The following is a 19,281-nucleotide window of genomic DNA, read 5'->3' as shown; positions in this document are numbered from 1 at the left end:
CCCCGCCCCGCCCGCTCCACCTGGCCGTCAGCGAGCGCTCCACGTGGAATTCCAGCGGCGGTGACGTCCGGTGCGGCCGATGGGCGGGGCGCGCCTGCGCAGTAGCAGAGGGGTGGTGTGATGGTGGCTGGCCCGGCGCGGGGCGGCTCCACCTGCTGGGCACGGCGCGGCGGCCGCTATCCGCTGGCGGGTGCGTAGCGCGGCCGGGTCGCGGTGTAACCGCGCCGAGGGGCAGGGCTGGGCGTAGGGCCGCTGTCACGGTCCCCTCTTCTGGGCGCCGGGGAGGGTGGGGGATAAACGTATACAACGGCTGTGCTACCTTCATGGTGTCCGGATCGATGCACCGCGGTGCTGAGCGCGAACTTTGGCCCCGTCACCGCGGGCAGGGCTGCGTTCTGGAGTTCGGCCGGGCTGTTTCGTCACGTTTTAATCTAAGGGGAGTGTGTGTGTGTGTTTTCTTTTTTCCAGGAGACCACGATGGCCCCCGTGAGCTTTAGGAGCCCTCTGCTGTTCTGCCTGGTGGCCGCATGGCTCGGCCCTGTCCCGGCCGAGGAGCCCGCGGCGGAGAGTCCGTCCTCACACGGCCGCCTCGATAAGAACTTGGTGCAGGATAAAGAGTAGGTGCTCTGCGAGTGCGAACTTCTCCGTGCTTTGTTCGTCTCTGAAGTCGGGTTATGCGAGCTGGGTCGCAGCCTGGGGCACCCTCTGTCCTCGCGGTGTTGTATGAACGGGTGGAGTCAGAGATGAGGGATTTGCTCAGTAAGTTTAGTAGAGATGTAAGGAATGGAAAGGCCTCTCTGGACCTTTAGCCCCGTTCGCAGTATGAAACATTCCTTACGGGCATTTTGCCTACCTAGATCAACATAACATAAACAGAGCTGTATTTTAAAGAGGTAGGGGAGAGTTGTATTCTTCCTCGCTTCTTCATACATAAAAGAGACTTGGCAGCAATGACATTCCCTGCTTCACATTTGACTGGGAGCTATCTTCCTCCAGTTACTGGGCTCTGGAAGACAGCCAGAAGATTCAAGACGCTGCTTCGCTTGTTTCTATAATCTGTTAAGTAGACCAGAAAAAAAGAGGAACAGCTATCTATGATACCAGAGACCACTACAGCAGCTGTAGCAAACAACCTTTGTACCCTCCTCCTTCCATTATAAAATACCTTTCAGTTGTAGGCAGTGTGCAGGGTGTTTTAGAGATACATAGTACCCATGCATTTGGCTGCTTGATCTAAGACTAAATTGATACAAATAGAGAATTGATAATTAACTGTTAACACTGTCTTTTATCGTGGTTTTTTTTTTTTTCTTTTTTCCATAGCCACATCATGGAACACTTGGAAGGAGTTATTGAAAAACCGGAGTCTGAGATGTCTCCACAGGAGCTGCAGCTTCATTACTTCAAAATGCATGATTACGATGGCAATAATTTGCTAGATGGGTTAGAGCTTGCTACTGCTATATCACATGTCCACAAAGAGGTAGATGAATATTGTAATAGTTTGTGTGTTTAGAAAACAGTTCTGAAAAGCAGTTTAGTGTAGAGCATCTACGATACACCTTCAGGGCAGTTACAGTACAACAGTTTGGCCTGAAAATGAGACTGTCTCCCATTTGGTTTGACTTATAAAAGTCCTGGCTTCATCACAGTGTTTCACATCACAGTTTTCAAGAAGACTCTGCTCTAGTTTAAACTTCAGTATGAATGAAGAGTGGAAGTGATTTGATAGAGAGGATTCTTCGATTGGCAGAGGTGGGGAGAGGAGAAAGGGAAATTATCCAAATTGGAATTAAGCTAAAACAAGGTTATTGAAGTAGCATGTGGTGATGCTGCTGCTGCAGGTCCTAAGACTGCTGTTTTTGATTCCAAGATGTTACTGCTGTGAGTACACAAAGTGCAGGATGCACAAACATAGTGTAACAAGAACCAGTCATAGCATGCCTTTATCTTTTCTAAACACATTTTCGTCCAGGCTATGAACATTTAAGGACAAATGGAGATATAATTGCTTTGGGAAGATAATGCTGACAGAATATCTCATGCTGACCTTTCAAAAATTACAATTCAGAATATAACTTCATGTATATTGTTTTGAAAGACAGAGAATGTAGACTAAGTAGCTTGCATCTGGTAAAATTTGCTTATATTGAAATAAATAATTACGTAACACTTAGTGCCACATTAAACACCAAACATGAGCTGCTTAACAAAAACTAATTGTCTGTAATCTGTCAAATGTGCCACTACATGAGAAAGCCTGCTAAACTGGTGTGCTATGTTTTTTTGTTTTTGTAGGAAGGTGGTGAGAATACCCAGGCAATGAAAGAAGAGGAGCTAATAAGTCTAATAGACGACGTTTTAAGAGATGATGATAAGAACAATGATGGATACATTGACTATGCAGAATTTGCAAAATCACTGGAATAAGGGTTTGAAAGGGGCTTGTTTCTCCGTCTAACAGAATGGAAATGTGACCCAGTATAATGTGATTTATTAATCATGTCAACCTTTGTGCTGAGGTGTTTGTGAGCTGAGGTGTCCTGGTGCCAGTTGAATTTGTTTGCAAACTGTATGTGTTAAGAGGCTGGCTAATCTCAGAATGGTAGCCACACTTGACTAAATGTAGGTACGTATTTGAATCTCGAATCATGGAAGCATCAAAATATTTCCATAGGCTACAGCTGGCAAACTTTTAAGCTATATGTGAATACTTAATACAATCAAATACAATCTAAATTCCTTTTTTTTTTTTTTTTAAATTGAGTTATATCAAACTTGTTTGCTTACATCTTCTATTTTAATTTATGACATACCTAGAAAGAAAGAAAAGATGATGACTGCATAAAGTTGTATATAAAGAAGAAATTTCCCTCTTCCCAATTTCAGAGGAAATTTTCATACAGGTATGGTGCTTGAAACAGCAATTGTAGAAGATGAAGGTGGTTTGTGTTTGAGGTCCCTATGATACCGTATGGACTTCAATACTATCTTCAAAGAAATTGAGTATTTTTAAATATATGTACTTGCTAGCATACCCTTACACATTATATATAAATACACACTTTCCAATTTCTTCTCATCCTTCACAAATTTACTTTTTAAATTTTTCTCTACCTTTCATGGTCTTTTGTTAAGAAAATGAAAATATTTTTAATTCATATATGATGTATTAATGCTGCATAAAATTTACTAGAAAACCTTCTGCTATCTCATTTTGAAGGTCACATTAACTGAAAACCAGTTCAATACTGAACTTTCTTTTCAATTTGGTTCTTAAAGTGTTAGCCAGCAGGATAATTTGTGAGCAAGTAATGCTGCCTTGTTGAGGTTTAATTTCATATTACTTGACACATAAGTTACAGTGTTACTTTCAGGAGGTATTTAATCACTGTTTCAAGATACTTGAATGTTTGTAAACAAACATGGTTCTAGGAATGTTTTCACTGTCCTCAATACTTACTAGGTCAAGCAGTTTAAGGATGTGATGTACAATAATGTACTGCTGCTTTATTGACATTTCGCAACTATTAAGCATAGCTGAAATCTTAAATTGCATTCAAACACTGTCCATGAATAGAGAATCTAAATGTTAGCATTTCTGTAAAGTGCATAAAGAGCTATTTTCTGTACAAAATTATTCTTATACAACAGAAACACATTTGTAAAAGAAATTATTCCATTTGTTTGCACAACGGATCCTGTGTTGGACTTTTTTTTTTGTAATAACTACTTTGTGACCGGGGTCATGCTGGTTGTACAAGCAATAAAAACAAGTTGGGATTGTAGCAATTCAGAGCCAGCATGTAATGTGGGAAGTTCTAGTGAGGCACGTGCTTAATCTTCCAATAGAAAGCCCATCTGAGTTACTAACAGACATCTTAAAAACAAAATCATTATTTTTTATTTCCATGGTAATAAATTTGGAGTGAAAGTTGAAACTGAAGAAAGTACAGAGAATTGTTAGTGGATAGGAAGGGAGGGGAGACAAAGGGAGGTTAAGATTATCAGCTCTGAACATTGAAAGATTATTGATCCTGGCAACTCGTATGTGCTTATTTCCTAAGCTTTTTTTCTACTTAAACTGGACCAAGAAACTGACTTCTATGTCCAGCCCTAAAGAATCATTGTTTACTTATCAAGTGCAGTGGTCTTAGAGACTAAGAAAAATGCTTAAACTTAGTCTAGCAACCAGCTGTGTGGCATGTATTTATATAAATGTCTTATTTACATGGTTATTAATAGTTATCCTATGTGGCGAGGGATGTGTTGTATCAGGAGTAATGATGATAAATACAGATATTGTGGACAGCATTTTTTACCAAATAATTTAAACGTGTTTTTAAGGAGTCAGAAACTTGTATAAATTGAGAAATTGTTTGCCAAAAATGGAGAATAAAATTGGCACTTTTCATTTCACAATGCATTAAGAGAGGGTAAAGTAAAAGTTCTGCTTTCCTAGAAAGATGTACAATTCTTGAAATATCCAAGCTGAAACCTGCAGTCATCATCCTAAAACAAAGACATCCATTTAATTAAGTGCACTTAAAATTGACTCAACCTTTTATTTATTTATTTATTTATTTATTTATTTATTTATTTTATAGTTTAAGTAATTTGTGTGCTTGTTGTAACTCATGCAGTACCCTAAATATGTTGGTACAGGTCATATGGACATACAGTGTTCTCCAATTTGAGTATGTAATGGAGAAAACAGGGCCTTTACGACAGAAGCACTCACCAGCTAAATAGCTGCTTTACCTTCTGAAGAACAGTACTATCTATTTCACACTTAGGATAATAAATGGATAGTAAAGCAGGAGAGGTGTTTGATTTACTGAGTGTTAACTGCATCCCTGTCAGAAACAGAAAAGTAGGAGAAGCCTGTGCAGTCTTCACCCCTTCCAAGTCTGTGATCTCAGGGAACTAGAATTAGTTTTCCCCATTAGAGAATACATCTGGCCTTGCATTACTGCACACTATCTGTTTAGTTTAGTTAAAGCATCTAGATTGTCTGCTTTGACCTTAAACAATACTGCCTAATCTAGCAGCTAAAGAAAATACTTGAACTGATTATTGAACACTCATAAACTGAGCTATTAGTCACTGGTCCACCTAGATCACAGTCAAAAGGGGAGAAGTCTTTTTAAAAAGTGCAAATTGTTAATGACAAAAATGCTTTCAGCAACTGTTTTGTTTGCAAACTCACACAAACTTTAGTATCTTCTTTTGGCTCATAACCTGTAGCCTCAAAACGTCTTAAATTCATTACAAAATAGTTAAATTTACAAATCCTGATCTCATCTAAAGCATTTTTTTAATACTAGCAATTTGCTAGAGTGGAAACTAATTCAGGAATGATGTTCTCCTCCGTACAGCCACTAGATAGCGTACCAACACCACATACTTGTTCTTGGCAGTATGCAACTTGGAGTGATTCTAATGGATTTCTTTATAGTATCAACCACTATTGTGAACACCAGCAAGGCCTGCTCCTCTGTCTTTTAACAAAAGCATGTTGCCAATACGATGCTGGTTACTACTAATTCATTTTCATTGCTTAGGAACTCAAACCTGCCTGAAGTGACAGTAAAGAACTGGTGTAATAGTGTCAGTAAAAACAGTGTTGTAACAGAAGGCTTTATAAAGTGAGCACCAGGCCTGACTTGACTTCTTGACCATCACTAGTTGTTGACCTATGAGAAGGACCACTGAGGTATCAACAGTAGTCTCAACATTAAAAAATGTTAGGGACTAAAGTTGGACCTGAGGCCTTACTGTTTTTGCATCTCATGTTAGTAAGAGTCTATCATTATGAGGCATGCTTACAGTGAGAGCTGATCTTAAGCTTAAGCTTTGGCATCTCCCCCATGACATTGTCACTGTCTGCCTACTGCATCAAGAAACAATTCTAAAGTTTTTAGCCAACAAATTAGAACAAGGATCATTACATACTTTAGTCTGCATTATTTACCATCGCAAAGTTTGTGCTCTAAATGTTTCATTGGCACAGATAGCTGTCTGTATTGAATGAGATCTATTATAAGAGCAATTATTTATGCCTTATAAGTTCGGTTACGTTTTTGTTCCTGCTCTTCATTCTAAATTCTGAAACATCCTAAATCTTCAGAGCTCATACATGCTCTAATTGTCGCTACCTTGCTCAGCTGAGTGCCAGTTTTGCATTTAGGTAGAGGGCAGTGTAACATACGACTCAAAGTATACTGTCAGATATGACATTTTACAAGAATTCAGTTCTGCAATGAAATAGTGTCAACCTCTGCCACTTAATCCCAGTGACTGACAGCAGTATATGTCAAGAAGGCAGATGTCAATAAACCCAGAGAATGGGTAGGGAAGATCTCATAGAAGGCAAACCTTGAGGAAAAACAAATTACAGAGAGCTGTCAGTTCCTTCAACAAATGCTAATAAGAAACCAATTGCAAGCTATACCACTTTTGAGGAAGGTAAGGAAATTCAGCACAAGTCAGCTAATTTATAATACTTTAATTGACCACAAGCATGAGAGAGAGACATCTGTAAAGAAGAAACTCGGTCAGCTGGTGGAGAGCATACAACAATATGTCATCCATAAGTGTGTATGTATATATCATAGAATCAGAGATCGTAGAATGGCTTAAGTTGGAGGGGACCTTAAAGCTCATCTGGTTCTAACCCCCCTGCCATGGGCAGGGCTGTCACCCACCAGCTGGCTGCCCAGCACTTCATCCGACCATGGGTTGAACGCCTTCAAGGAGGGGGCATCCACAATCTCTCTGGGCAATCTGTTTCATCATCTCACTGCCCTCTGAGTGAAAAACTTCTTCCTAACATCTGACCTAAATCCATTTACTCCATCTTAACACTATCGGACCATGTAAAATGTCAGTCTCTCTCCTGCTTATAAGCTCTCTTCAAGCACTGGAAGGCTGCGGTGAGGTCTCCCCAGAACCTTCTCCAAGCTAACAAGCCCAATTCCATCAACCTTTCTTCACAGGAGACATGCTCCAGTCCTCTGATCATCCTCATGGCCCTATTCTGGACCTGCTCCAATAGCTCCAAAACCCTCTTGTACTGGGAGCCCTAGACCTGCACATAGTGCTCCAGATGGTGCCTCATAGGGACAAAGCAGAGGGACACGATCAGCTCCCTTTCCCTGCTGGCCACCCCTCTTTTGATGCAGCCCAGTGTACTGTCAGCCTTCAGGGCTGCAAGAGCACACTGATGGCTCACGTACAGCTTTTCATCCATCAGGTTCTCCAAGTCCTTTTCCACAGGGCTGCTCTCTGTGAATTCTTCTCCCAGATTGTATCACAGATACATTCAGTAAAGAAGGAGTGTGCAAGGTGCAACTGGCAAAACATATAAGAAGTTGTAGAAATTTTACAAGTGATGTTGAAGAGAAAAACAAAAGAAAGATGGGGGAAGCTGTCAGCAGAGGATGTTAAGGGTGTGAGAGTTTGATGGATTTTTTTTTGCCCTTTCTACTAAAAAGGCAAGAAAACAGTGCAATGAGTACAAGGGAAAAAAGTGTTAAAACTTCAGCCTAAAAAATGAGAAATCTGCCTAGAAAGTAACCCATTAAATTATACGTTTTTAAATTGCCTGGGCCCAATCAGCTTCACTCTAGGAATCTTAAAGAGGGTGAAGTAATGGCCATAAGTGTCATATAACTCAAAATTATTTATTTAATTTAGGGTTTTTTTGCAAAGCCTTTGGAATACTTCCTCATAAACAGGCTAGTGAGTTGTGATCTAAATGAAACTGCTGTGGAAAGGGGCAGGAGGTCAAGTCTGGTTGGATGATAGAATTCACAGTAAAATTAAAATGTAACATATCAAAATAGATGTGTTCTACAAGGAAGTCAGTGGAGATTGGTCCCGTATCCAGTTTTATTTGGTGTTTTTATTGAAGGCATAGAAGATGAAAGTACGAAGAAGTGTAATAGAAGTATGGCTATTAGGCATACAAGAGGAGATATTATGAAAGGCAGAATCAGAATTTAAAATGATCTTGATATATTTAGAGAAGTCATCTAAACGGATGGAAGGTGATAGTGTAAAATGCCACACTTATGCAGAAATACTCATCTGTCTAATTCATAAGATAAAAATCTAGGGACTATAGTGGAACACAAGCTGAACACGAGTGGCAGAGCTGTGCTTTTGCATAAAGCACAGATATGACATTGGGATGTCTAAAAGGGTCTTAAAGATAATGAATAGAGTTCTTGAGGTCTTATCTTCACTGATGAAGACTTAACTGGAAGACAGCGTTCTGTTTTGTGCACTGCATTTCAAGAAAGACATGAACGAGATGGTAAGAGACCAGAGGAGATCAACAGAAACGGACACAAGTCCAGAAAACATGAGAAAAAATTGCAAGATTTTTTTTTTCCCTAAAGAAATAATGTTTAAAAGGAAAGATTAATAGTCCTCAACTAGCAACAGTGAAGTTAGTTGTTCAGTTGCAGAGAACAGCTGGGAGGACCATCTTGCTGCATTCAGTTCCTGTGCTGTATGACAGAGCAGTCTGCAACCAGAAATCTCCTGCTCAGTCTTGGCAGAGTGTGTCCACTGCCACAAAGTCCAAGTGCAAAGCCTGCCAAGTTTCTAGAGAACACATTCAAGGTGTGATTGTCAAGAGCCAAAAGTGGACACTTTGAATCAGAAAGAGGTGGGGATGGAAACATAGCCATGACTCTAAGATAATGTTTCACTTAGGTTTCCAGCCCTAGCTCCCAAGCACAAAGACACTAAAGCTCTTTCTTAGAAAAGACAAGAATAAATAAATAAATAAATAAAAAGGCTACTGAGAGGTGTTTTTTTAATAACAAAGTGATCTCCTAGCCCTGTTTTTAGCAAACAGTCAACTATTTTTGCTGAGACTGAGAATATAGGCAGGAACATTCACACTGAGTTAAAGCAAAGGTTCACTTAGCCCAACAGCTTGTCTCAGTGGTGGCCAAGAACAGATGCTGATGGAATAATAAAGAATAGAGAAAGCATATGGTCATACTTCTCACAAATACATTCACAGGTTCCACAACAACTATGGTTCAACGACAACAAAAAAACCACTAAAGTCAGAAAGATCAAGGCTTAAATGTTAAAGTCAAGCAACACTACTAACTGCAAACAAGGTCTTATGGAACATGGGCAATGTCCCATAATCAGTGGTATGTACTGGGCAAACTTTACTGTTGACATTGCTAAGCCATGACCTTTAGTGTAAGCTAAGTGCATGATGCAGCAGTGATCCCACAGAACCACATTAATGCAGTGGTGTAGCACAACTATACTGTTTCTAGATATCACATGCTTCTTATCTAAGGGGAAGCTTTCAAAATCATCTAATGGTTCAGTTTACTTCTGCTTTTGGGCACACTTCAAGAACCATATTTAAAAATTACCCAATTTTGAGAAAGCAAAAGCATGTATTTTGAAACAAATCCTCTTTAAGAAACACATAATATGCTCCAGAATTTATTTTGTCGTAAAACAGAAATAAGCCACAAACACAAAAATATTGACTTAAGTGTCATCATCCATGGCTCGCAGCCATTGGAGACTGACATATTGGCACAAATCATGGCAGGTATGATGTTTTGTTCCAGGAAAGAGAACTGAGATGGGTAGAAATAAGATTTGAATGCCAGTCCCTTTGGGAGATGCCTTCAGGGACTTTGCAGAAGTGACTGTAAAACCACGCTGTCAGCCTCAGCATGGATTGGAGTGGGAGTCAGGAAATGCACTGGTGAGTATTTTAGGCAGCAGGGCACACACTTAAGACTGGTCTAGGAGAAGGAATGTGTACGTTTAGGATGCATGCGGAGTTGGTTAGAAACCTCACATTTGCCATTGTAAATTTAAGAACATGTTGGCACTGACTAGTGAAGTTAAGATCTCCAAAGAACACATAACACGTATACATACACCAAGGCGGAAACCACTTTCAGTAACCAAATAATTCTGTCACCAGACAGCCTAAAACTACTCAAAGGCACCATTTCTGGCCAAGACCAACAGATTTAAAATATTTTTTTGAAACTCCAGGCAAATGAATTTTCAGTATATGACAAGTCAAAAAGTCTTTAGGAAAATCTCCAAGCAGATGATCTCATTTTTTAGCTGTCATATCTCTTAAACACCTTGACCAGTTTCCTTCAACTCTTCCAAAAAATCTGTCCCAGAATAAGATTATGCATGTGAAGTTGTAGGTGTATAGGGCTAATTTTGGCAGAGACAGGAATAGGAATAAAATCAAGTTTATAATGGAAACTTAAGGAAATCTGCAGTTTACTGAATACTGTTCACTGCGATCTATATAATGCATGATCTTTTCATTGCAGCAAAAATATAAAGTGCTTTTATTATCAACAAGGGAAAAGACCACTTCCCCCATGTGACGTCCTATATATGAGATTAAAAGTCCTGGCAGGTCATGCAAATATTTTTGCTTCCTCCCACTAAAATGTTTATAGGATCCAGATTCATTTCCTATGGTCTGGCTTCGGGATTTCTACAAAGACTTATTACACCATGTTGGCAGTGCAGAATGATGACAAGTTCTGACTGCAGATGTGTCTCTACCACAGGCCTTATTAAAATTGCAACATGTCATTGGGGTACCCAACTACCTTTAAATTAGTCAGCTAAGATACTGCTAACACCATACCAATAGCATTACAGAACATAGCACAACAGCAAAACTGAATATAAACACTGAGTAAGGTAAGCAACTTATACTTTTAGCAGGCCACGCTGAACACTTTGTTCCTGGGACAATGTTACTAATTGGACCCAGAGTAGCTAGTTTAATGGTGATTTAGGTACGCAAGAGCAAGCTCTACACCATCTGAACACAGCACTCACACAGTTTTTGCTAGGATCTGGAAATTTTCTAGCTTGTGCAATGGCTAAGGGAGAACTCCTTTAAGGAGTTTAACACAAGCTTTCTCAGATTCCTGTGGAAGTTAAAGGTCCTTCCTGGGGGCTTGTAAAGCTCCATCTAATAAAAACAGTTTAGGGAAAGAGACAGGCGTATGCCAGCTGCAGATCAGAGAGCACGTTTCCTCCAGAGTGCAGTTGAGCTCCATCTGCAGATACTGCTCCCAGAAACAGCACATCACCCTCAAAATTATTATCTGTCCACTGAATCCGATGCCACTGCTGACTCGCATCCATGCTGGTCACCAAAAAAATTCCTAACATAAAAACCTAATCCTGAGGCAAATCAGTCCAGCCTGAAAGCTCTTCCTGCTGGCATCGCCAGTATTGGTTGAAAGTGCAGGAGAAAAACAGTTTCCTTGAACCAGATAAAATTCTTCCTAAATGCTATGAAGCTCACTCATCTCATGAGCTAGCAACTTCAGACTGGTATTCAGATCAGCACAGAGATCTGACAATCTATCCTGATACCACTTGACAAGGAATGTTGGTCAAGAATACAACAATGGACAAGAGTGGAGAAGGTAAAGGATAAGATAAAGAGAGCTATAAGCAGTCATACCCAAACCCCCACATACTCAAACCCTGGATGTGCTCAATCATAAAACAGTAGATGTCACCCTCCCAAATTCTACTCCCTATTAGTGTAATCTCAGTCCGCTAGAAGCAACTTCTGTCAACACATCACGGGTTTCAATATTGGACTAAATATATTAGGACACCAAAGTACAGCCTCAGAAGGTTGGTCATTTGTGAAAAGGTTAAAACTGTCGAGAATATCTACCAAGTTGAGAGACCCGGATATGAAACCTCTTGCACCCAGGCTGTTTAGCTGCTATTCCAGCTTCAGGTTGAGTACTGACCACTGGGGAGCACGTAGCTCCAGATGTTTCTCCTGATCACTCAAGAAAAGACAAATGTACAATTAATCTTTGTAAAATTGTGTCTGAGTAACTTTTCACTGGAAATTCCATGAATATTCATTTCGGCCCTTCCACACACAGAAATTCAGTTTGTGGTGACATATGGCAGGGGAAATTTCAGCTCAAGGAGCTGAAGCCTGGCAAAATCATAAACAATCAGAAACAAGGCCTTCTAATGGAAACTGTTACACAGCCATAGCTATTGGGCCACTGTCATCTTCACAGCCAGAGAGTGATTTAATCTGTCCGTTATGAGAGCACTGGGAGTGATGAATAGGCCTTTGTATTCATTCTCAGCAAGAACGTACCCAGAATGACATATGATGTGGGTTTTTTTAGTCTATTAGTCCGCTGGATCTTTAAAGAGCCAGAAGTTTGCACAACATGGGCTATCCAAAGCAGTGCCACAAGATATCAACCACATTCAGAAAGATGGTTTCCGGGGTGGCTGATTGCATCTCTCATCCACAACTTCATTACCTATGCAACTTATCAACAATGAAGCCTGGTGTAGGCCTCAGATAAAGCTACTCATGCTAGTCACACTTTTTCTAACCCGGATGGCATGAGGTCATAACTGCAGCTTGTCTGTGGCTGCCAGCACAAGAAAGCACAGCCACAAGGCTCCTCCACAGAACCATGCTGCTTAGATCTACCAGGGCTGACATAGATGACAAACTACCTACCCTGCAACACTTCCATCCGAGGTCATGCACATCTTCTAAACTCATCTGTGTTGCCACTGTTGTGAATTCCATTTCATTTTGGCACCACCCCCAAAGATATTTTCTGCCATTCAGATGAACATGGCCTATTTATTTTTCTCTTACATTTGTGATGAGTTATTTATTAGCTCTTAATCCCAATATGGACAAAGTGCTCAAACTTCATTAAGTTAGTCTTTAGTCAGAAGCTAAACACCATGAATGATGATTTTCCTCCCTCTCCATTTCCTGAGCTGTCCTTATACATACATACTCTTGAGACTTAAGAGTGAACTGATCTTGGGGGAAGACACAGCAGAGAACAGATTTGTGTGGGCTGACTGCGTTGGTGGTGTTGGATTTGAAAGGGATAGGGCACAGACTCCTCTACATCTGAGCTGTAGAAGCTAGATTTTACAGCCAGGACACAAAGGCTTGGCTTCTTGCTGTGCTGATGGTATCTTGCCCCAGCAGAGTATGCTGCCACCACCAGAGAAAGTTGAGAAATATTTCCCTGTCCCTTTTTTTCTAGGTCACAAGTAGGTTTTTAGAAAGCACCTTTCTTTCATTCCCAGAGAGCAGTTGGGCCCAAAACTCTATGCATCTCTACTCTGGAGCATCATGAAAGGCTTGAACAGTGTTGTCTGTCACTACCAGAAAGCTCACCATTCACCAAGGTGCAGAACTGTCAGGGCTGGTTGCTAACTTTTAACTTATTTGGAAATTGGTTAGGAAACTTGAAGTGCTGACAAGCCACAGACTACAAGTATGTAATTAAATCCATCCCTACTCAATGAAATGATGTACTTAAAGCTAAGAGTGTGCTTAAGTGCTTCACTGAAAGGCATAAACCTTGAACTGAGGTGGTTAGTCAAGGATAAGAGATAAGGGGAGGTGAGAACATACATCTGCAGTCATTAGTTCAGAAGGTGCAAGATGGGCTCTACTGTTCATCATGAGCGAAGCCAGATGCATTTGGGAACCAACTGAAGAGAAAATAAACTGGGACACATAACAGCTGTAGCATTTCCCATTTAAATAGTGCAGAGAATGATTATGTGTACCCATGAAGATGCAAATCACTTCAGGCAGTTAATAGGTTCACCGAACAACCACCAACCTAGATAATTAGATCGAAAGTACCAGCTTCTCAGTCTATTCTTTCCTTTTGATAGACGTCTCCCAGAAGTCAAGTATGATTTTCACAAGGCGAGATAATAAGCTGTCTGTTGTAGGAAGTCTAGAGTGAACCACACAGAAAATCAACACAGTCTGAAAACAAGAAACGTGTCAAAATGCAAAATCAGTTACTTTAAAAATAAAACGAGAGAGTGACTCAAACAAGCAAGCTTTGGCTTACAGGTACTATTCTAAGTAATCAACAAAATAGGAAAAAAATTATATGAAACTTGCTGAAATTAACTCTTGATATGTATTTGCAAGTGTCATTACTTACTTTCCAGGCTGCACAATTTCATCCCCAGTAGATGTCAAGTTAGAGAGAGAAAGGAGAAAGGGAGGTATCACAGGACAGTGAAGGTACAGGAAACCAAGAAGGAACAGTATATAATGCTTTTATATCACATATATCATACATATTTTGACTTTCACTAAATGTTTGTTTATTTGCATATTTCCTTCCAAAAGTGGCTGGGAAAACTTAGACCATCATCTAGTTCTGTGAGTACAGGATGTCTTCTTGTACAGAAGACAACTAAGAAAACTCATGTAACCCATGCAAATTGACAGGGCATCACAGAGGCCATGGACCATGGGAATGGGCCATGGGAGTATGGGTAAGCCCAACTCAGTCAGGCCTATGGCTGGGCAGGGATGTGGGGAGCTGGACCTCAGCCCTGCTGTGGCCTCACTGGGTCAGAAGCTGATGGCCCTGGGGCTGAGGTGGGGCCCAGACCGGTTGGGGTGCCCTGGGGAGAGGACAGCAACATCAGGGCCCAGTAGTACTCTCAATGCTTTGGCAGCCATACCCCAAATGTCTAAATGATGACACAATTTGTGGAGTCAGAGGAAGGTTGTGCTGTCTCCAGCTGTTTGACAGCAAATCCAGCAGCGCCAGTGAAGAGAGGATGTAAACTCCCTTTATCTACCTAGTAGAATTGTCCCAAGCAGGGAGACATTACCTGCAAAGCTGATGTTAACCCAACATCTCCATTCCTAGCAATGGAAAATAGTTATTTCATGCCTTCAGTTGATGAAAGGCATGCTCATTAGCCTCTGCTGCTTCATTCCCGTCCCACTCTGGGACTGGGTGTGATGGTCTTTCCCAAGACAGGAAAAGAGGAGGTTGGACACCTGAAGCTGTCGTTGCTTCCTCAGCAAAACAGTTACCTCAAAGAAGATCAGAAACCTGGGTTTACGTAGGTGGAATATTCTACATGAAGCCTTTATGTTATTTTTTCTTCAGCAGTGAGAGTCAAAAATTTGTCAGCGAGTGACAGTTTGGGTTGCTGGGCTTTAGTGGTTCTTATTTTTCTCCCCTCAGTGATTTGTGCCAACTGTTACTTCATGCATATGGAATACACAACTTCTAGCCTTTCCTTGCTGGTGTGAAATAAGAGTTTGGCACGTGTTGAAAACAACAAGTAGAAATTAACTTGCTCAGTCCCATCTTCAATGTCAATAACTGCCAGTAATTATTCAAAGTATTAAACACAGCCATCTTGCCGTTACCTTAATTCTCCACATTAAAAAGGGATTACATAACAAATTAGTCTGATTTAGTTTATCTTTTAGAGACTTACTCGTGTTCACTCTTCTTTATTAAATTAACAGTTGAAGAAGCTTTGGCTTACAGATATGTTATGAAATCCTTCCCAAGTTCAGACCACCGGTGCTATGCATTGCTCAAGTGCTTACTGCTCTGGAACCACCTCCTTGGTATTTGCAGAGCCTGAACTCCAGCTGACCCACCACACAGTGAAAACATGCTGGTAGACACTTGTAATCTGATCTTTAGACATTTGCCTTCCGATTTAGAACAAGTGATCCGCAGTTCACTGGGGTCTTAGAGTCTCTCAGCTCTTTCCTGTGCTTGTTTAAATATAAACCGGAGTTCAGACTTGGGGTATGCGACAATGGAGTCTCTACTAATTCTCTCTCTTGTGATGGCTTAGCGAGAAGCAGCAGTTGCAAAGCACAGATAGATCCCTTTCCACCAGTTGTGTGAGGACATCTCCACTGCATTCAGTGGTGGGAATGTCTGCTCAACAGAAGGAAAAGTTGCAAACACACAGAGCATCTTATTCCTCCTTGGCTTAATGAAGTCTGCTGATGATTAGTCATATGAAAGCCTGATGCAATGCCCACTGCAGCCAAATGCTGTTTTTCTTCTGGTTTTATAGGCTTTGGATCATTGCCTTGCTCAAAACACTAAACCTGTGAGTATTTCAACCTTTAGGGTCAAAACTCATTATTTTCTGCATTCTTTGCCTCTATTTGTAACGAACTCACATCACCACTACAATGCTAGATTTGACAGTAAGCATAACTGTGAATAGTACAGAAATGATCATTTTCTTCTGTTTTTCTTTCTTTCTTTCCTTCCTCCCCTTCTCTTCTATCACTTTCTCCTTTGAGGGCAAAGAAGAAATCGCTTCAGATGAGCCCTTTGCATATTATTTGCTTGCAAAAGGCGTTGGCCTGAAACTTGGGCATATGAAGTTAACCCATTAATCTGCTTTCATTTTCCTTTTCCTTTTCCACATGCAGTCACCTCACAATCTGTTAACTCACATTGCTTTGAGAAAGCTCAGTTAAAGAAAATGAAATCGTTTTCTTTTGGTACTACCAGTTCCCTCATGATCTGCGTACCACAGTTGAGAAGAATTGACTTTATCCAGCTGCACACATGACCAGTAATGTTCAACTGACACTGATGTTCTTTTTAAAAAGTCTTTTTGAGGAGTGAATTTGTGTGTGTTTCTTTTTTTTTTTTAATATGAAAATCTGATTTTCTCAGATGCTTTGTTATATTCCCAACAATTTCTGACTTACGAACTGCTGAGCACTCTCATAGGAGGAAGATATTGTACCATATCTCAATATTCATCACTCAAAGGATTTAAAGTCACCCAATTAATTGGTCCCACAATTGCATACAATTATTCAACAATCTAGTAGTATTTCACCAAGTTGTTCATAGTAAGAAAAAATTACATGCAAGCACACAATTTGAGATCGGAATTCCATGTATGTGCCTAAGGAATGATGGTTTAATGCTGATAGGCTGGAAAAATCAGAATCAAAAAACAGCCCAACTCTCAAGTGACAAAGCACATGGGGAGCAATAATGGTTTCTACTGCCTTTGTGGATTTTGGCACCCAAAAATTGAAGAACTTGCAGTAATTGTCCTTCCAACCATGCTGTTATGCATGATGTGAAACAGCTTCTTTCAAAACCCCTCACACCAAAACCTAAAAACCTCTACCCACTCAAAGGGGACATATAAATAAACAGGAAGTCTTACAGAAATGCCATAAATAAAGAATTTACTTCTTCGGAAAGAATTTCTAAAGATATTAAACCAGTGTCTTAGTGTTTCAATAACATAATTTTCTCCCTTAATTTTTATATCAGGATTTTAAACATCTCAAATTCTGTAGACTGCCTTAATGTGATCTATATGTAAAACAGCCCAACTACATGCTGCCTTGTGCCAATATGAACAGCTTTTGTTCAAAGTGCATTGGCTGGCACTTTTCCATATAGTACTTTTATTTTGGCCGCCATTCTCAGGCAATATTGTAATACTAAAATATATTGCAAATATTACATTAAAAATGTATCCTATTCCATAAAATGCACTAGTCCTGTAAAAATGAAGTGATGTTGAAATCCTGATAACGAAACAACCAGACATTGGCAGTTGTTATAGAATATTTGTGACCTTCATGTTCAGTCCAGCAGCATGGACAGGATGGAATTACACTAGCAAGTTCACACTTACCAAAAAATTTATCCCCTCTGGTATGGTTTCATGGGATTCGAAACATCATAGAACACTTGAGGCCTCTCTGAGCAGTGGTCATCCCTGCTCATGGCATTCTGCAAACTGGAAAAACAAACAGCAACTTAAGAAAACCGTTGTAGTTGTTTTTGTTTTGACAGAGCAACAGACAATAATACACAAACATTTCAAAGGAAGAGACTAAATCAAAGGATTAGTATGTCTGCCACAGGGAGTTTTTGTACCCCATTCTTTAAAAAAAAAAAAAAGAAAAGAAAGAAAGAAAGAAAACAAACAAAACCCCCAGAATGTGCTTTTATCCACTTGAATTAATGTTTATAAAATTTTGCTTTCAAAAGGACAGGAAAAAGGAGAGGAAAAAGGAATTGGAAACCAAAAAAGGAAGAGGTAAACCCCATCCTAAATCTTTGAGAGACATATTGTTCAGCAAGGCATGCAATCACAGAGGTTTCATGGTGTTCCTCACATTAATCCCATTGGCAGTTAACAAGGTTTATGCTGCTGAGCTCCTGAGCCTGGATCTACAGAACTTCTACCAGACACAAGCAATGTCTTGCAGCCAGAATTGAAGAACAACACTAGAGTACATAGCAATAAAACTAAAAGGAATGACAAGAAGTTTTAAGTGAAATGTATTTGGGAAGAAGATGGGCCATGTGAAATGGAAATACAAAAGTCCAATGCCAAGGTGATGAAAGACTCACTCAGAAGTGTCTCCTCCACAGCAAAATATTCCTGTTGCCTAACTTAATTGACAACACCATTTCCATAGGGACTGGAATCTGATCTGACACCTAGTTTACAGAAAGTTATCAAAGTTAGTTACTGTAACAACACACTAAAAATAACGTATTATGGATTTTACATGAGTCTTTTATTTTTGCACAATGTTGTGCCAGGAGGAATTTTGGCTTTACTTTCACATAAAATATTTTATCCTGAAAAGCAATAGAAACTCTAATCAGATTGCATCATTCTATATTGCTACTAACTGCAATTTATCTGCTCAGATGGAAAAACCATACCAGTTTTTGACTGAAAGGCATGCCATTAAGTTTCTGAGTTGTTTACATGTAATGCAACATGACAGGAATTTGTGCAGAGATGAGAGACAAGTTGCTATTTGAAATTAACTGTTTGGAATCCTGTCTATAGCTGTTTGCAGTCTGCAGGAAATTGGCAGTACTGATTGGGGATATTGGGTATGTCTGTGGGTTCTGTGAGAGGGTTTCTCATATTCAGTTGTCTTTGAGAAACACTTGGTAAAAAGTCACTGCGCCTTTGGGTGCTCAGGTCTAAGGAGAGAAGAAGATTGTGCTAACATCCTCAGCTTCTAACAAAAGTAACAAATCTAAAGTATGGAAATATATGGGTAATATTAAGCAGGAGAGCACACAAGTAACATGATACATACCTCTCACATGGCCTTTCCTCCCCCAGTCCCTTCCAATGGGATATGAAGGAGATGATGGAGCCTGCGGAATGGCTGAGCACAGTAGTAGGAGCTGGGCACAATGCAGTCACATGTGTGATCACAGGAGATGCTGTTCAGGAAGGAAACAGAAAGGAGATTGAATGAGTGCAGAAGATCTGCAGAACTGCTTCTATAGCAGCTTGTTGGTGTTAGGATGGTTGTAGAAAGTTAAGGTGAGCTCAGGCCTGGGCTGAATTAATGTAGATATATCCCATTCGGGAAAGCTCCTTCAGTTGTGCAAT

At 40.2% G+C, this 19,281-nt stretch overlaps 3 protein-coding genes across 3 annotated transcripts in view; 1 reads left to right on the top strand and 2 right to left on the bottom strand.

The window, feature by feature from the left end:
* The window catches only part of TTC7A (tetratricopeptide repeat domain 7A), a 161,407-nt gene extending 161,250 nt beyond the window's left edge, over positions 1 to 157 (bottom strand). Inside the window, exon 1 of the mRNA XM_085219390.1 lies at positions 21 to 157. The gene's annotated coding sequence lies outside the window, so the exon portion shown is untranslated. The remainder of the gene's footprint in view (positions 1 to 20) is intronic.
* Positions 54 to 3,697, top strand: MCFD2 (multiple coagulation factor deficiency 2, ER cargo receptor complex subunit). Its single transcript, XM_010706787.2, has 4 exons — positions 54 to 190; positions 469 to 617; positions 1,324 to 1,483; positions 2,299 to 3,697. The coding sequence occupies exons 2-4, from the start codon at positions 478 to 480 to the stop codon at positions 2,428 to 2,430; spliced, it is 432 nt and encodes a 143-aa protein (XP_010705089.1). The 5' UTR covers positions 54 to 190; positions 469 to 477; the 3' UTR covers positions 2,431 to 3,697.
* LOC109365930 (uncharacterized) overlaps positions 2,710 to 19,281 on the bottom strand; it is an 83,417-nt gene continuing 66,845 nt past the window's right edge. The window contains exons 9-12 of the mRNA XM_085219394.1: positions 18,980 to 19,109; positions 18,270 to 18,359; positions 17,545 to 17,649; positions 2,710 to 13,817 (exon numbers count right to left, since the gene is read on the bottom strand). Coding sequence (XP_085075520.1) covers positions 18,308 to 18,359; positions 18,980 to 19,109 — 182 coding nt within the window. The 3' untranslated portion in view covers positions 2,710 to 13,817; positions 17,545 to 17,649; positions 18,270 to 18,307. The remainder of the gene's footprint in view (positions 13,818 to 17,544; positions 17,650 to 18,269; positions 18,360 to 18,979; positions 19,110 to 19,281) is intronic.

Source organism: Meleagris gallopavo, chromosome 2, assembly GCF_905368555.1.
Source record: "Meleagris gallopavo chromosome 2, MGAL_WU_HG_1.1, whole genome shotgun sequence".
In the NCBI taxonomy this organism is placed as follows: Eukaryota; Metazoa; Chordata; class Aves; order Galliformes; family Phasianidae; genus Meleagris; species Meleagris gallopavo.
This window is presented reverse-complemented; position numbering and strand designations above follow the sequence as displayed.